This window comes from Dendrobates tinctorius, unplaced genomic scaffold, assembly GCF_039654945.1.
Source record: "Dendrobates tinctorius isolate UK_male_01 unplaced genomic scaffold, ASM3965494v1 ptg000091l, whole genome shotgun sequence".
In the NCBI taxonomy this organism is placed as follows: Eukaryota; Metazoa; Chordata; class Amphibia; order Anura; family Dendrobatidae; genus Dendrobates; species Dendrobates tinctorius.
In genome coordinates, this window is record NW_027361759.1 from 3410675 (window position 1) to 3426352 (window position 15678).

General features: G+C 43.0%; 1 protein-coding gene across 4 annotated transcripts in view; it reads right to left on the reverse strand.

The window, feature by feature from the left end:
* Positions 1-1751: 1751 nt before the first annotated feature.
* LOC141098413 (putative protein ARB2BP) overlaps positions 1752-15678 on the reverse strand; it is a 99599-nt gene continuing 85672 nt past the window's right edge. For all 4 annotated transcript variants that reach the window (XM_073586185.1, XM_073586184.1, XM_073586183.1 and 1 more), the window contains one exon: positions 1752-3074. In XM_073586185.1, coding sequence (XP_073442286.1) covers positions 2002-3072 — 1071 coding nt within the window. In that variant the 5' untranslated portion in view covers positions 3073-3074 and the 3' untranslated portion in view covers positions 1752-2001. The remainder of the gene's footprint in view (positions 3075-15678) is intronic.

The window sequence follows — 15678 nt, forward strand, 5'->3', positions numbered from 1 at the left end:
CCAAATTTTAACACACATACACTACTAACATTATTAATGAGGGACATATGAAAGAAACCGATATGCAATGGTTTACTGTATGTAAACCATGTCTCATAGCCTGTTGGGTTCGGCAATGATTTTACAGAAGCCGACAAATGAATTATCAGCTATTCTGCTATCTACCGCTGTATGAAATATATGTATCTTACAGACATATTATATATATAAATATATACATACACACACACACACACACACACACACACTTGTATATATGTTTTCACGAATATCTGAGGCTATGAACTCATTATATGTCCATTTTGCAAGCCGGCAAGAAAATCTCCCAGTACTGATGCCATACGGATGTCACACAGATACTTTGATGTGAAGAAATCGTATCATTGCATTGCACACGGATGACATACGGATCACCGTTCATGAAACATTTGTGTGATTCTCGTCTGTGAAAAACGACCGATTTTTTTTTATATGTCTAGTGTGATTCCAGCCTAAATAGTGTAAGACTACGCTCAAATGAAAAAGCTCTCAATTTTCTTTTTTTCAACCTCCTCAGACCAGTTTAAATTAAAAAAAAAAAAAAAGAGAAGAGAAGCCAGCGTTGCTAAGGTTAGAACGCATAACATAAAGTGCATATGCACATAACATCTAACTGTATTCAAAATGAGATATTTAGCAAAAAAATTGATCAATTCAATTGAGCCACCCTGCCGCGCCAAGGCAATCTCATGTGGGGGGGTCCTACTCTACGTTTTTAATAAACACTGTGCCATTACGGCCTCCTAGATACATTAAAAGCAAGACCACTTTAAGTGCAATCCGTACCTGAGCATTTCTGGATCGCTCCCATGATGCCAGAAAAAGCAAGTGCGGATGAAGGCCAACCAGGTCTGAATGCAGACGTGTCAGTTTTAGCCTCCACACATTGCCCGACCAGCAAGCATAGATGAAGGGCAATGCAGGTTCAGATACAGGTGCACAATTAAATAAAGCTTGGGGCAGGGCGGGGCTGCTGTGTGTGTGCACAGCAGCCTAGATCCATCACAGTGAACACAGAAAAAATGGCGAACACAACCCAGCGCGCACGGCAACAGTGGTGGTCAGCCACATACCAATATACAAGAGAAGAGAAGCCAGCGTTGCTAAGGTTAGAACGCATAACATAAAGTGCATATGCACATAACATCTAACTGTATTCAAAATGAGATATTTAGCTTTTTTGATTCCAATTCAATTGATAGTCAAGTGTGTTAGTGCCTCGACAATTGCTACAGCCATAGATTGACCTTGCAGAACATGACCACTTTATGAAACCTGCTTCCCCAGGAAAGCCACCCCAACAGCTATGGAGGCCTGCCTCTCACTGAGAAGCTCTGATCTGAGGTTATATTTCACATGTGGCAGATATGCTGCAAATTTCATTCAGGAATAAAAACGTGGGAAATGTTCAAAATATTACGAGCAGAAAAGTGGAAATCTTGGCAGAAAAAACCACAGTGGAAATCGACCTGCAGTGCAGATTTTTACTCTAAATTTATGCTTTCAATTTTCACCACGGAGTATAAGATGAGATGCCCGTTCATTCGAATGTCTTTTTTCTTGGACAGCACACTGTCTCATAGTGTGGAGACACACACACACACCAAGAGCAAATATATCTGGAATATGTATTCTAAAAATATTTTAGTATTGTAGATAAAGGTATAGTAATACAATCCTCTGATGCAGGGAAACACTACAGTATTCTGGTATTACTTAGAGAGATTTATTTGATGCTCCGTCTTCCATAAGAAATCGCTAAACAATGTGAGATATCATTTCATCATGCTAATTCCATTGTTGTAATGTATACTAGGATGTGCTCCAACTTAAGTATACATAGTAACCAAGTACGGTAATAATGGGAGTCTAATACATACATGACTGGATACAGACGCACCACTTGTGCTCGATACCGTTTATTTTCCAGCATTACTATCTGCTATTGTGCAGACATGCAATTTACACTGACTTCCTAACTGAACTTCTAGTTACCATTGTGCGTACTGGCGGAACGGAATATCGACGACTTTTTGAAGTTCTACTAAGAAATCGGAAAATAGACTGAAGAGCATAAGAAGGTGCAAGATCAGATTTTTCAGTTCCGGCAGATACCTTGAGACAATCTAGTTTTCTTACAGACCCAGTAGGTCTGTCTAACACCTTGGCGCTTAATACCCAGCTTCTGCAGTGTGATCGTATCCAAGTCCATATTTCTGGGTCTGTTCTTGTCTGATGCTGAGCATGGTGTCTAGAATCTATGAAAGCCACAGCAGTCACTTTACTCATGACCTCTTGGCTTTTCTTACAAAGCAAATCCAGAAATACTAAGCCACCATACCCATGGGCAATAAATGACACATTCGTAGCTGCACTCTTTGAAATAAAGTGATCCCAGACATAGCTGGTGTGTTCTTCTGGAGAACTGCAGCATCTTTTATCGAAAGCAAATTTCCTATCTGTAGACACATTACATGTATCCCTGGTTTCTACACAGATGGCGTCATCTTCTTTTTTGACAAGAGCTTGGGTCTCTTCTTTCATCTCCACAAAATTGTCATTGGGGTTGAGAACAATTACTGAGCTGTTGTCTCTTAAAGCAGAGGTGATATATGGGATCTGGGTTCCTCTGTCTAAAGAGTGATGGACAATGACTTTTTGGCTCCACTGTCCAGCTCGGATTACCCCTCTATCTTGAAGAAGTACAAACAAATTTTTCTGCTTACTTAATGGTTCCCTACTCATGAAGAAGAATGACTTTGGTTCTTCATCGCTGGCTTCAATAGGAATAGTAATTCTGTCAAAGTTGAGTTGCTTCTCAAGTAGTTCATAGACATGAAGCGTGATCATATTTCCAAGCATTTTGTAACGTTTGTGATTTCTTTCATGTTCATTTTTGTAGTAATTGTAGACAAATGGTTCCTTGGTGACCAAATGCCTCAACTCTCCATGCTCATTGAAAGAGAACTGCAAGTCTTCCAGGCTTGAAGGAACTTGTAGACTTGAGGTAAATCTCATCAGTCCTTCCATCATATCTAAGTAAAAAAGAAAGATAATTAACATGCTTTAAGCTGGATACACTAGCAGAGAACATAGGTGTCTGTATGTCTGTTTAATTCTGAATTCTGGTGGATAAGAATGCTTTTTGTGAGGCAATAATTTAAAAATGTAACTTATTAGGCAATCCCCACTAAAGAATAAGTTAAATTGAAGTTTTATACATTATGCCCAACCTAGTAGTACATATTTAGATATAGAAATCATTGAGGATGCATGACTGAACAAGCATAATGACAGTTCAAAGAGTGGCTCATGAATCAGAGGACTCATCACAACCATGTATTACATGGTCCCCATTATGACATGTTCAGAATGGCATTGTTTTGGTTTGTGTGCTGTCCTTGATGGCAACAGATCAGAAACAAACAGCAGACAGGTCAATTGTAGCCATTGTGTGAAAGGGAGGATTTTACTAGTCGAACTAGCGATATTGCTATCTAGGCCATTATCCAACATTAAAGAGAACACCTTAGAAAAAAAACAACTCCTCCAAGATGGCACCAACTGCGTAATAGCAGCTATTGGCGATCGCCGATAGCTGATATTGCGCAGGTATGGCGGGCGCTATTTTTTAATGGATTTTTAATTTTTAGACTATCAGGAGACCCTCAAACATATTAATTACATGCACAGTACATATGCGATTATGCTGCAGCGCAGGTGCCACGGTTGGCGCCTGCCTGCAGAAGGTTTTTTTTTTTTTTTTAAATGTGTATATATAATATTCATTATATAAACTAGGGGGCAGGTCACTGAGGGATCATTGACCTGTTGGAAGCCATACTAATGAATACCTAATCAGAGCACCTCATGAAGACACACCACAGGCCGCCCCAGAGCACGAGCATATCATGAACACAAAACTGAAAATAAAGATTAAACAACAACCACAAGACAGATTTCATCAACCAAGGTATCATTTTAATCAGTATAATGTCGCCGACCTAACACTGTCTGTAGGTTACTGTGCACAATCATGCTGACAGGTTCCCTTTAAGGCTGTCAGTTGTGCACTGCTAGCTACTCCCATCTCTTTTATAAACTTTGCCTTGGCTAGCACTCATTGTCAGAGCAAGCTTATGCTGCATGGCGGGAGGTTGTTGGAGAAGGCGTTTGATAGATTTATCTGTGACTGTTGCTCGGTTTTGAGTGTGTGACAATTCCCTTTATTCTCCTACTTTGGTTTAACCCCATCCTCCACTCCCCGGTGTTTACCTCTGTTTATGTGTATATATTTGTATGATTGGTATTTTCCTTTATCCCTGTTCGTATTACCTTGTTAGTCTGGTTGGTGTATTACGATACACTACTACTCCCCTCTTCCCTGAGTGGGGGAAGGGTACAGACTGAGGGCGGATTCAGGAGCTAAGGCAAGGTACGTGGCCCCGGCATCTTCATCATCAGAGGTAACACAGGAACAGGGCGAGCTAGGGAGCCCCCAGCGTTAGGAACAGGGAAGAAGCCCCTGGTCCCGGGACACCTGACAACAGAGTTGTCATATTAGCTCTGACTAAAACAGTTTTTTGATCCATTATGAATCCTATCACTACTCTGACAGGGCAACTGCAGCATCTCAGCCTGGAGGTGGCAGATCTACGCACTATCGTTTTGCAGCACCCTAACACATCAGGTTTGGGGACCGTGACTCCTAGGCAACCTTTAGTGTAATCCAAGATAGCTTTGCCTGACAGGTTCTCTGGGGGGGGTGACAACTTTGCTGTTTTCAGGAAGGCCTGTAAGCTATACTTCCGGTTATGTCCTTGTTCCTCAGGAACCGAGGAGCAACGGATGGGGATAAAAATCTCTCTACTTCAGGTTGACACCCAAGCAAGGGCATTCTTTCTCCCATTTCACTCCCAGTTGCTCCAGACAGTGGAGGAATTTTTTCTGACACTGGGTCATATATATGACACCAACTGCATCTTCCTGGCTGAGTCCACATTACGTCAGCGTCCGGAGGGAGACCGGCCAGCAATGGAGTATTGCTCCAAGTTTTTAAAGTGGTCTACTGACACTAAGTGGAACGACCCCGCCCTAGGTAGCCAGGTCTGTGAAGGGCCATTAGTAAGGGGGAATGATGCCTTAGCCCTGTATGAGACTCCAGTTTCCCTCGATGCGGCTATGTCTCTGGCTATCCTGGTGGATTGCAGTCTTCGCCAGAGACATAAAGAGACACCGCATTGTGTGGGAGTTCCGGGGCCAAGGGAAACCTGGTCTGAGTCATCTGAGGAACCTATGCAGTTGAGTGTGGCAACTTGTTCTGGAAAGCAGTCTGTTCGGCACAAAGGGGAGGTATGTTTTTACTGAGGTTAGAAAGGACCATTTCGTGGTCATGTGTCCTTCCCTATCTCACTCTAAACCGCTACTGGAAAACTAAGAAGCCCGGGATACGGGGATTTTAGCAACCTGGATGTACATATCTCTTCCGTGGTTAAGGCACAATTTTTTCTGCCTGCTGAAATCCATCTGGGCAAAAATGGACAGTGGGGAGGGGTTTAACTAGGTTCGTCCAGGTCCAAGGCCTCAAACCACATACTCTGTTCAGACCTTTACCCATATTTTTCATTGACTCTGCACCTTTGAGACAGGTATTTTACTCAAGTTGTCCAAGGGAAACATCTACAGGTAAGGGCCATGCACTCAGTAGGTATTGAGAGGGTCTTCCCTCTCCTGTGGTTCTTGAACTTCCTTGGCTCACTCTGCACAACCCTGTAGTAGATTGGCAGACTCGGGAGGTGGTAAAGGTGGAGTATCGTGAAGGACGCTGCTTGGGCACCCGACTTGCAAGGGAGGATACCCCGTCTGTGCCCACATACCTGCCTGAATTTGGGGATATGGGTGCATCTCACGAAATTAGAATATCAAAAAGTTAATTTATTTCAAGTTTCAATACAAAAAGTGAAGCTCATCTATTATATAGAGTCATTACAAACAGAGTGATGTATTTCAAGTGTTTATTTCTGTTAATGTTGATGATTATGGCTTACAGCCAATGAAAACCCAAAAGTCATTATCATAGTAAATTAGAATATTTTAGAACACCAGCTTGAAAAAATTATTTTAACATCCGAAATGTTGGCCTACTGAAATGTATATTCAGTAAATGCACTCAATACCTGGGGCTCCTTTGGCATCGATTGCTGCATCAATGCGGCGTGGCATGGATCTCAGGGGGCGTATAATCTCATTTGTATTAAAGAGGGTAATGAGTGGAAAACAGCCTTCAATAGTCTTTCAGCACTTTGTAAATGACATCTTTATTCACCTGTTAGATTACCACAAATCTACCTATCTTGATGACATTAATTTATTCACCTGACTGAGTCACATCAAGTATGTCAGGCAGGTCTTACAGATACTCAGACAAATTATTTGTCAAACCAGAGAAATGTATGTTCTCGGTTGAGGAGATCCCTTTTCTAGGATATGTTTAATCTTCCACAGATTCTCACATGGATCCGGCGAAAGTCTGAGTGGTACTAGATTGTGATCATCCTGAAGATTTGAAGGTGCTACAAAGGTTTTTGGGTTTTACCAACTACTAGTGTAAGTCCATCAAAAACTTTTGGTAGAGGTTTGGCCACGGACGGATATGACCAGGAAAGGGACAGACTTTTCCAAGTGGTCCAGTCCGGCCAGGGAGGCATTCGATACCTTAAAGGAGTATTTTGCATCTGTGCCTGACGCCACTTAGTCTTTTATTGTAAAAGTTGATGCACCTGAAGTGAGGGCTGTATTGTCACAGGTAATGTCCATGTGCATATTTTTCTAAAAGCTGTCATCTGCAGAGAGAAATTATGACTTTAGTAACAGAGAACTCTTGGCAAGTGTGCCTTTGAAGAGTGGCGTCATTTTTTTGAGGGGGCAGTTCATCTGGTTATGGTGATCACGGATCATAAGAATCTCGTATATCTAGAGTCTGCAAAATGTCTAACACCTTTACAGGAAAGATGGGGATTATTCTTCACCAGGTTTAACTGTTTTGTTACATATGGGCCGGGAAACAAGAACATTAAGGCGGATGCCTTATCTCTTTGTTTTCCTGGGGGTGGAGATAATTGTGAACCATTCCCTACACTACAAAAGGGGTGGTTATGGCATCTATATGCACCGATCTTGAGAGAGGCTGTTGAGGCTCAGGGGGATGCCCCTGTTGCCTGTCAGATAATTCTCTTTCCCATGTCAGGTCAATGTGTCTGGTACATGTGGTGACAGTTTTCACACATACCGGAGACACTTACACATGTAGACCCATTCAAGTGAATGGGTCTGTGCACATGTCAGTATGTTTCCACGGACCGTGTGTCCATGGGCAAAATGCGTTGACATGGCCCTTTTTTAACAGCATCACAGGCCACAAAAAGTCCCGCACACGTGCAAACGGATGACATCCGTGTGTCATCAGTGTGACATGCACCGGCGCCAAGGAAGCAGTGGTACAGTTAGTGCTGTTCCCTGGCACCAGGTGCTTCAGATCGCTCGTATCATTCTCCCCTGATTGCCAGCAGAGCATAATGATGAGAGCGGTTTTCAGCCCCCTGAGCAGGGGAAAATGAATTTCTCATGGTGATCCGCAGTGACCTCACTGAGCTGAATTGCAGGGAACTCACTGACTTTCTCACGCTGCTGAGGTTACCACAGTTCAGTCCGGCCAGGAATGCAGGCTCAGTGACGGTAACCTCGATGATGTCACTGATGGTCACTGATGCTGCGCTCGCAGCAGCTTATTCATCAGTGGCTCTCAGCCTGGACGGTCCCATCTTGGCACAGTCCAGGCTGAAAGCTAATAATCCTCAGACATGGATTACAACGTGGGACAGAACGTTAGACAGGTGAGGAACATTGTTGTTTTTTTATTTTGTTTGTTACAAGAGACAAGGGACTCAATGTTATAGACATTATATTTACCTAACCGTGTTAGGTATTTTTAAAATAAAAATGCAAAAGTGTGTTTTGTTCTTATTTCAAACAAAAGATTTTATATTTGCTGTGACTTTATTTACAATACAACTATAGGATTAGTAATGGATAGTGTCTTATAGATGCCTCTCCGTTACTAACCCATAGGCTTGATGTCATCAGACAATGCAAAAGTGACATCAACCCAAAAAATATTACCCCACTTGCCCTGGAGCCAGGCAAAGCGCCAGAATTAGAGCATCTAATAGATGTGCCTTTTTTGGGCAGCTGCAGGCTAATTTTAGGCTGGGGTGGTGTTGGGGGGGGTCAATATCCATGGCCCCTTACCAGCCTGAGAATACCAGCTCCCAGCTGTCTGCTTTCACAAGGCTGGTTGTCAAGAATGGGGGGACCCTGTGCCTCTTTTTTTTTTTTTTAAATTATTTAAATAAATAATTAAAAAAAAACAGTGTGGAGACCTCTCTATTCAGTGGGCGCAACCCCGGGAACAATTCAAATTGAGTGGGCAGGGACAAGCCTGAGTGAAGGCAATGTAAGATATAACTACATAAATTGCTTTTTTAGAAGGATTACAGAGGCAAATTTTAATGGAAAAAACATGTTAGTGATGTACATTGCATCACTAACACCGCACTGGGGACACTTCACATGCTAAAAAGGACATGACAGGTTCCCTTCAAAATCTGTTACCCACTAACAAACTATATATGCTTAAATAAGCACAACCATCCAAGTTTTTATCATTTCGACCCAGATAATTTATCGCTTTTCTCTGCTCTATGTAGAAACAGGAAGTCCCTAGTCCTTGCATTTATCATTCCCGTCTTCAATCTCCTGACCCAGTTGCTCCGCTCCTCCCCCGGCCAGAGACTTCTGCAGTGACTTGTACAGAGAAAATTGATCCCCTGTATCTACATAGAGCTAAGAAGGATTCAACTAATCAGTTTTGAGTCAGGTATATTATATTAAGATGATAAAAATTATGATTGTAGTTCTTCTTTAAAGGAATTTTCCAGTAAAAAAAAAATAAACAACTGTCCTTTACTCAACCACCCCAGGTCCGGCGCAGAGTCTCGCTGCTGTTCACGGTGTTTGTAGTCTTTAGAGCTGATATCACGTCCACAGCAAGACAGCCAAAAACTGATTTCTGCCCAACTTGACGGCATGAACTTCTGAGCTCAATGATTGTTACTGCCTGCAGCGCTGACATCACATCAGTACCGCTGCAGCCAGTGAGGTTAGTGGTTTGTGCTGTCATCTTGGGCAGAGCTCAGTTTTTGGCTGCTGCTGTGACGTTAATGCTGCAGACAGTAATAGACATTGGGAGAAGCAGAGGAGACGCAGCGGAGGAGGCGCAGTGCCGGACCCTAGGAACAAGAGTAAAGCACAGATTGCTTTTTATAAAAACCACTGCAGCTGGGGGACACAGGGGGATTTCCAAAACCAGAAAACCTATTTAATAGATGAATGACAATGTAGCAAATAGTAGTCAGATTGTAGTGTTCAAGTATCAAAACGAGACATTTGGCTCAATGTAAATTAAAATAATGTCTGACTGAACACAACACAAGTATTTAAAGAGTTTTTTTTCAGAGGTATCAGGAAAATAAATGGCCAAAGAGAGTAACTAGCATAAAATAATGAAAGATTAAAGGGAATCTGTCACCTCATTTTTGGACTATTTGCTGCTGGCACAGCCATCAGGGGCTTATCTACAGCATTCTGTAATGCTGTAGGTAAGCCCCCGATATAACCTGACAGATAAGAAAAAAAAAGAGTTATATTATACTCACCCAGGGGCGTTCTGGTCTGGTCCGATGGGTGTCGTGGTCCGGTGCCTTCCATCTTCTAACGGTGACGTCCTCTTCTTTGCTTCCCGTCGCGGCTCCTGCACAGGCGCACTGCTCTGCCCTGTTGAGGGCAGAGCAGAGTCCTGCAGTGCGCAGGCACTGGACCTCTCTGACCTTTCCCGGCACCTGCACACTGCAGTACTCTGCTATATATATTTTAAAAAAAAAAAGTTTTTATTGAGATACGAATAAAAAAGTGAATTAACCCCTTTCTGACATTTGACGTACTATCCCGTCCATGGGACCCGGGCCCCAATGCCCATGGACGGGATAGTACGTCATAGCGATCAGCGGCACTCACGTGGTGAGCGTCGCTGATCGTGGCCGGGTGTCAGCTGATTATCACAGCTGACACTCGGCACTATGTGTCAGGGGCGGTCACGGACCGCCTCCGACACGTTAACCCCTGGCACACTGCGATCAAAACACGATCGCAGTGTACCTAGGGTTTAGGGAAGCATCGGCAGGGAGGGGGCTCCCTCCGTGCTTACCTGAGACCCCCGCAGCAGCGCAATGTGCAGCGCTGCTGCGTGGGCCTCCTTCCTTGCAGGTCCCTGGATCCAAAATGGTGGCGGAGACCTTCGGGGGCCTGCAGGGAGGTGGCTTCCTCATGCCTGCAAAGCACAGGCACGAGGAAGCCTTCTGCACTGCCTGTGACAGATCGCTGATCACGACAGTTATGTCCCCCCTGGGATATTGTAATAAAGTTAAAAAGAAAAAAAATTAAAAAAAGTATAAAGATAATTTACAAACAAAAAAACAAAAACAAAAAAACAAAAAAAAAAAAATCGCTAAATAAATTTTAAAAAAATATTCCCTAATAAATTCATTTTTGGAAATTAAAAAACCCCAAAACAGTAAAAAGTACACATATTTAGTATTGCCGCGTCCATAACAACCCGCCCTATAAAACTGTCCCATTAGTTAACCCCTTTAGCGAACCCCTTAAAAATAAAAAAAAGCAAAAAATAATGCTTTACTATCATACCGCCGAACAAAATGTGCAGTAATTCGCAATCAAAAAGACAAATGTAAATAACCATGGTACCGCTGAAAACGTCATCTTGTCCTGCAAAAAATGAGCCACCATACAGCATCATCAGCGGAAAAATAAAAAAGTTATAGCTCGCAGAATAAAGCGATGCAAAAATAATTATTTTTTTATATAAAATTGTCTTTATTGCATAAAAGCGACAAAACGTAAAAAAACGACAAAAATGAGGTATCGCTGTAATCGTACTGACCCAAAGAATAAAACCCCCTTATCAATTTTACCGCACGCGGAACAGTGTAAACGCACCCCCCAAAAGAAATTCTTGAAATGCTGGTTTTTGTTCATTCTGCGGCCCAAAAATCAGAATAATAAGCGATAAAGTCACGTGCCCGAAAATGGTACCAATAAAAACGTCAACTCGTCCAGCCAGAAATAAGACCTCACATGACTTGGTGGGTCAAAATATGGAAAAATTATAGCTCTCAAAATGTGGTGATGCAAAAACTATTTTTACAATACAAAGAGACTTTTAGCGTATGACAGCTGTCAAACATAAAAACCCGCCATATATAGTCACTCAAAATAATAAAATTAAAAAAATGTATTGATTTCCATTTTCCCATTTGGGTTAGGGCTAGAGTTAGGGCTGAGATTAGGGTTAGGGGTGTGTTGGGGTTAGGGTTGGCATTAGAATTGGGGGTTTCCACTGTTTAGGCACATCAGGTGCACTCCAAACGCAACATGGCGTCTGATCTAAATTCCAGCCAATTCTGCGTTGAAAAAGTCAAATGGTGCTCCTTCCCTTCCAAGCTCTGCTATGCGCACAAACAGTGTTTTACCCCCACATATGGGGTATCAGCCTACTCAGGACAAACTGCAAAATAACTTTTGGGGTCCAATTTCTCCTGTTACCTTTAGGAAAATAAAAAATTGGGGCAAAAATCATTTTTGTGGAAAAAAAATATGATTTTTTTATTTTCACGCCCGGGCGTTATAAACTTCTGTGAAGCCCTTGGGGGATCAAAGTGCTCACCACACATCTAGATAAGTTCCATAAGGGGTCTAGTTTCCAAAATGGGGTCACTTGTGGGGGGTTTCCACTGTTTAGGTACATCAGGGGCTCTCCAAAGGCAACATGACACCCGCAGACCATTCTGTTATGAGCTCATTTTCTCCTTCACCTTTGATGTCCGATGAACTCCCTCTGCTGGTGAAAGGAGGTAGTGAAATTGATTTGGATGGGAAAAACCTGTCATCTGAACAGGTGGAGTGTGATTGGACATCTGGAATCTCTGAGTGGATATAAGGCCGCCGACGCCCTGCTGGGTTGCTGGTGATCCTCTCTGCTCTGAGCTCTGGCCTCCAGTTTAGTCCTGTCTACTAAAGCCAAGTTTTTGCTCTGCTATTGTTCCATGAGATTTTGTCTGTTTGCTTAGTGTTTCTGTTCAGCCAGCCCTGGTTGGGACTGGCTGAACTCCATTTTTGTCTCTGATCAGTTGATCTCTTTGCTCTGTTTTCAGAATATACCTGAGTGCTGATATAATGATTTTGAGGTCTAGCGACTTCAGGGCTTTTTCTATCAGACGTGTTGGACATTATTTTTGGCAGGGTTTTTGCGTGATTGCAGACAGTTGCTTTTCTTTCCTGTCCTATATAGTTAGTGAGGGCCCCATCGTTTGCTCAGCCTGTCTTTCTGTCTGTGTTTTCATCTGTTTTTCACCGTCAATACATGTTGGGGGCTTTCTATTGCTTTGGGGTCTGCTCTGGGGGAGTTTAGATTTCCCCTTTCTTTCTTTAGGTTTATTTAGTTCTCCGGCTGTGAACGAGGTGTCTAGGACCACCGTAGGAACACCCCACGGCTACTGTTAGTTGTTGTGAATAGGATCAGGGGTCTGCAATGCGCTAGCTACCAACCTCTCCGGTTTTCTGGACTTAGCTTGTATTTTTGTTTTTTCCTCCTCCGGTGACTCATTCATAACAGAATCACCAGCCATACCGCAGATTCTAGGGTACTCAATAGCAGGAAAGAATTGTTTAAAAAAAAAAAGTGTCAGAATTTTTTTTTTATGTATATTTTTTCCTTTTTCTCTGGGGCCGTAGGAGGAATTTTCTTAATGGAGACTAAGCAACTGTCTGATCGTGTGGAGCAGCTGGCTGCTGAAGTGCGGGGAATTTCCACCTATATTGCTCATTCACATGCTGCTGAACCAAAGATTGCTACTACTGATGTGTTTTTTGGGGATCGGTCTAAATTTTGAATTTTAAGAATAATTGTAAATTATTTCTTGCCTTGAAGGCTAACTCATCAGGGAGCTCTGCGCAGCAGGTTAAAATTGTCATCTCTTTGCTGCGCGGCGATCCCCAGGATTGGGCGTTTTCTTTAAAACCTGATGATCCTATTCTAACTAATATGGATGCATTTTTTCAAGCCTTGGGGTTGTTGTATGATGAACCTAATTCTATTGATCAAGCTGAGAAAGCCCTGTTGGCATTGAGCCAGGGTCAGGATTCTGCAGAGTTACTGTATACTGTCAAAAATTCTGAAAGTGGGCGGTCCTTACTACCTGGAATGATGGTGCCTTGGCAGCTCTCTTTCGGAAGGGTTTGTCAGAAACCGTAAAAGATACTATGGTGGGAATTCCTGTTCCCTCTGGTCTTGACGATTCTATGTCATTAGCCATTCAGGTTGATCGGCGTTTACTTGAACGTAAAAATACACGAGAAATGTTGCCACCTGTTGAACAAATGTCTGAACCTATGCAATGTGATAGAGTTTTGTCTAGGGCGCAACGTCAGGAGTTCAGAAGGCCTCTCATATGATTTCTGTCTGCCCTAAACGAGAGAAACGTTTTGCACACACATTTGCTGTGGGTGGTGTTCAACCCAAGTTTCTTCTGGCAATTACTCTGATCTGCTTCCTGTTCACATTTTCCGCTAAGGCTTTTGTGGATTCGGGAGCGGCTTGGAACCTGATGGACTTGGATTTTGCTAAACGTTGTGGGTTTCCGATGACACCTCTGCGGACGCCTATCCCTTTGAGGGGTAATGATGCTACTCCTTTGGCAAAGAATAAACCTCAGTTTTGGACCCAGGTTGTAATGCAGGTCGCCCCAGACCATCAAGAAAATTGCAGATTTTTGGTGCTGCATAATTTGCATGATACCATTGTTCTGGGGTTTCCCTGGTTGCAAATCCATAATCCAGTTTTGGATTGGAAATCTGTGTCTGTGGTGAGTTGGGGTTGTCGGTGTGCTCTTGGTGACGCTCCTGTTTTCTCCACCTCTCCCCAGTCGCATGATGTTCCTGACTATTTGGCTGATTTTTATGGTGTATTTAGTGAGAATAAGTCTGCGTCTTTGCCTCCTCATAGGAATTATGACTGTGCAATTGAGTTGAGCCCTGGGTGTAAATTTCCCAAGGGTTGACATTTCAATTTATCTGTACCCGAGCACGAGGCTATGCGATCTTATATTAAGGAGTCGTCATATTAGACCATCCTCTTCACCCTTGGGTGCTGTTTTTTTTTCCGTGGCCAAGAAAGATGGTTCATTAAGGCCTTGTATTGACTATCATTCCCTCAACAAAATTACTGTTAAATATCAGTATCCGTTACCCCTGATTTCTGATCTATTCTCCAGAGTTAAAGGTGCTTGCTGGTTTACCAAGCTTGACCTCAGGGGGGGCGTATAATCTTATTCGCATTAAGCACGGGGATGCATGGAAGACGGCGTTTAATACTCCAGAGGGACATTTTGAGTACCCGGTGATGCCTTTTGGGCTCACTAATGCCCCTTCTGTCTTCCAGTGCTTCATGAATGATATTTTCCGGGACTTTGTGGATAAATTTTTGATCATCTATCTGGATGATATTTTGATTTTTTCCAGGGATTGGGACTCTCATGTGGAACATGTTCGGACTGTGTTCCGGATTTTGAGGGAGAATTCCCTGTATGTTATGGGATCGAAATTCCTTTTTGGTGTACAGAGGATTTCATTTTTGGGATTTATTTTGTCTCTGTCAACTATTGAAATGGACCCGGCCAAGGTACAGGCCATTTATGATTGGGTTCAGCCCACTTCTTTGAAGGCCGTCCAGAAGTTTTGAGTTTTGCTAATTTTTATCGTAAATTTATAGCTAATTTTTCTGGTATTGCCAAACCATTGACTGATTTGACTAAGAAGGGTGCTGATGTGCTGAATTGGTCTCCAGAGGCTGTTTCTTCCTTTCAGGAGTTGAAGCGGAGGTTCACTTCTGCTCCGGTTTTGCGGCAACCTGATGTCTCACTCCCGTTTCAGGTAGAGGTGGACGCTTCTGAGACTGGTGCAGGAGCTGTTTTGTCCCAAAAGGATCCGGTAACATCTAAGATGAATCCCTGTGCTTTCTTTTCCCAAAAGTTCTCCCCATCCGAACGCAACTATGATGTGGGGAATCGGGAACTGTTAGCCATGAAATGGGCATTTGAGGAGCGGAGACATTGGTTGGAGGGAGCTAAACATCAAGTCGTGGTCCTTACTGACCACAAGAATTTGATTTACCTTGAGTCGGCCAAACGCTTGAATCCTAGACAGGCTAGGTCGACCTTGTTTTTTACACGTTTTGATTTTGTGGTCTCTTTTCTTCCGGGCACTAAGAATGTCAAGGCAGACGCCCTCTCTAGGAGTTTCTTTGCTGATTCTCCTATTGTGACCAAGCCTGCTACCATCTTGGGTGAGGGGGTAGTTCTTTCTGCCATCTCGCCAGGTTTGAGACGTGCTCTGGAAGAGTTTCAGGAGGACAAACCTGAGCGTTGTCCCATTGGAAAATTGTATGTTCCT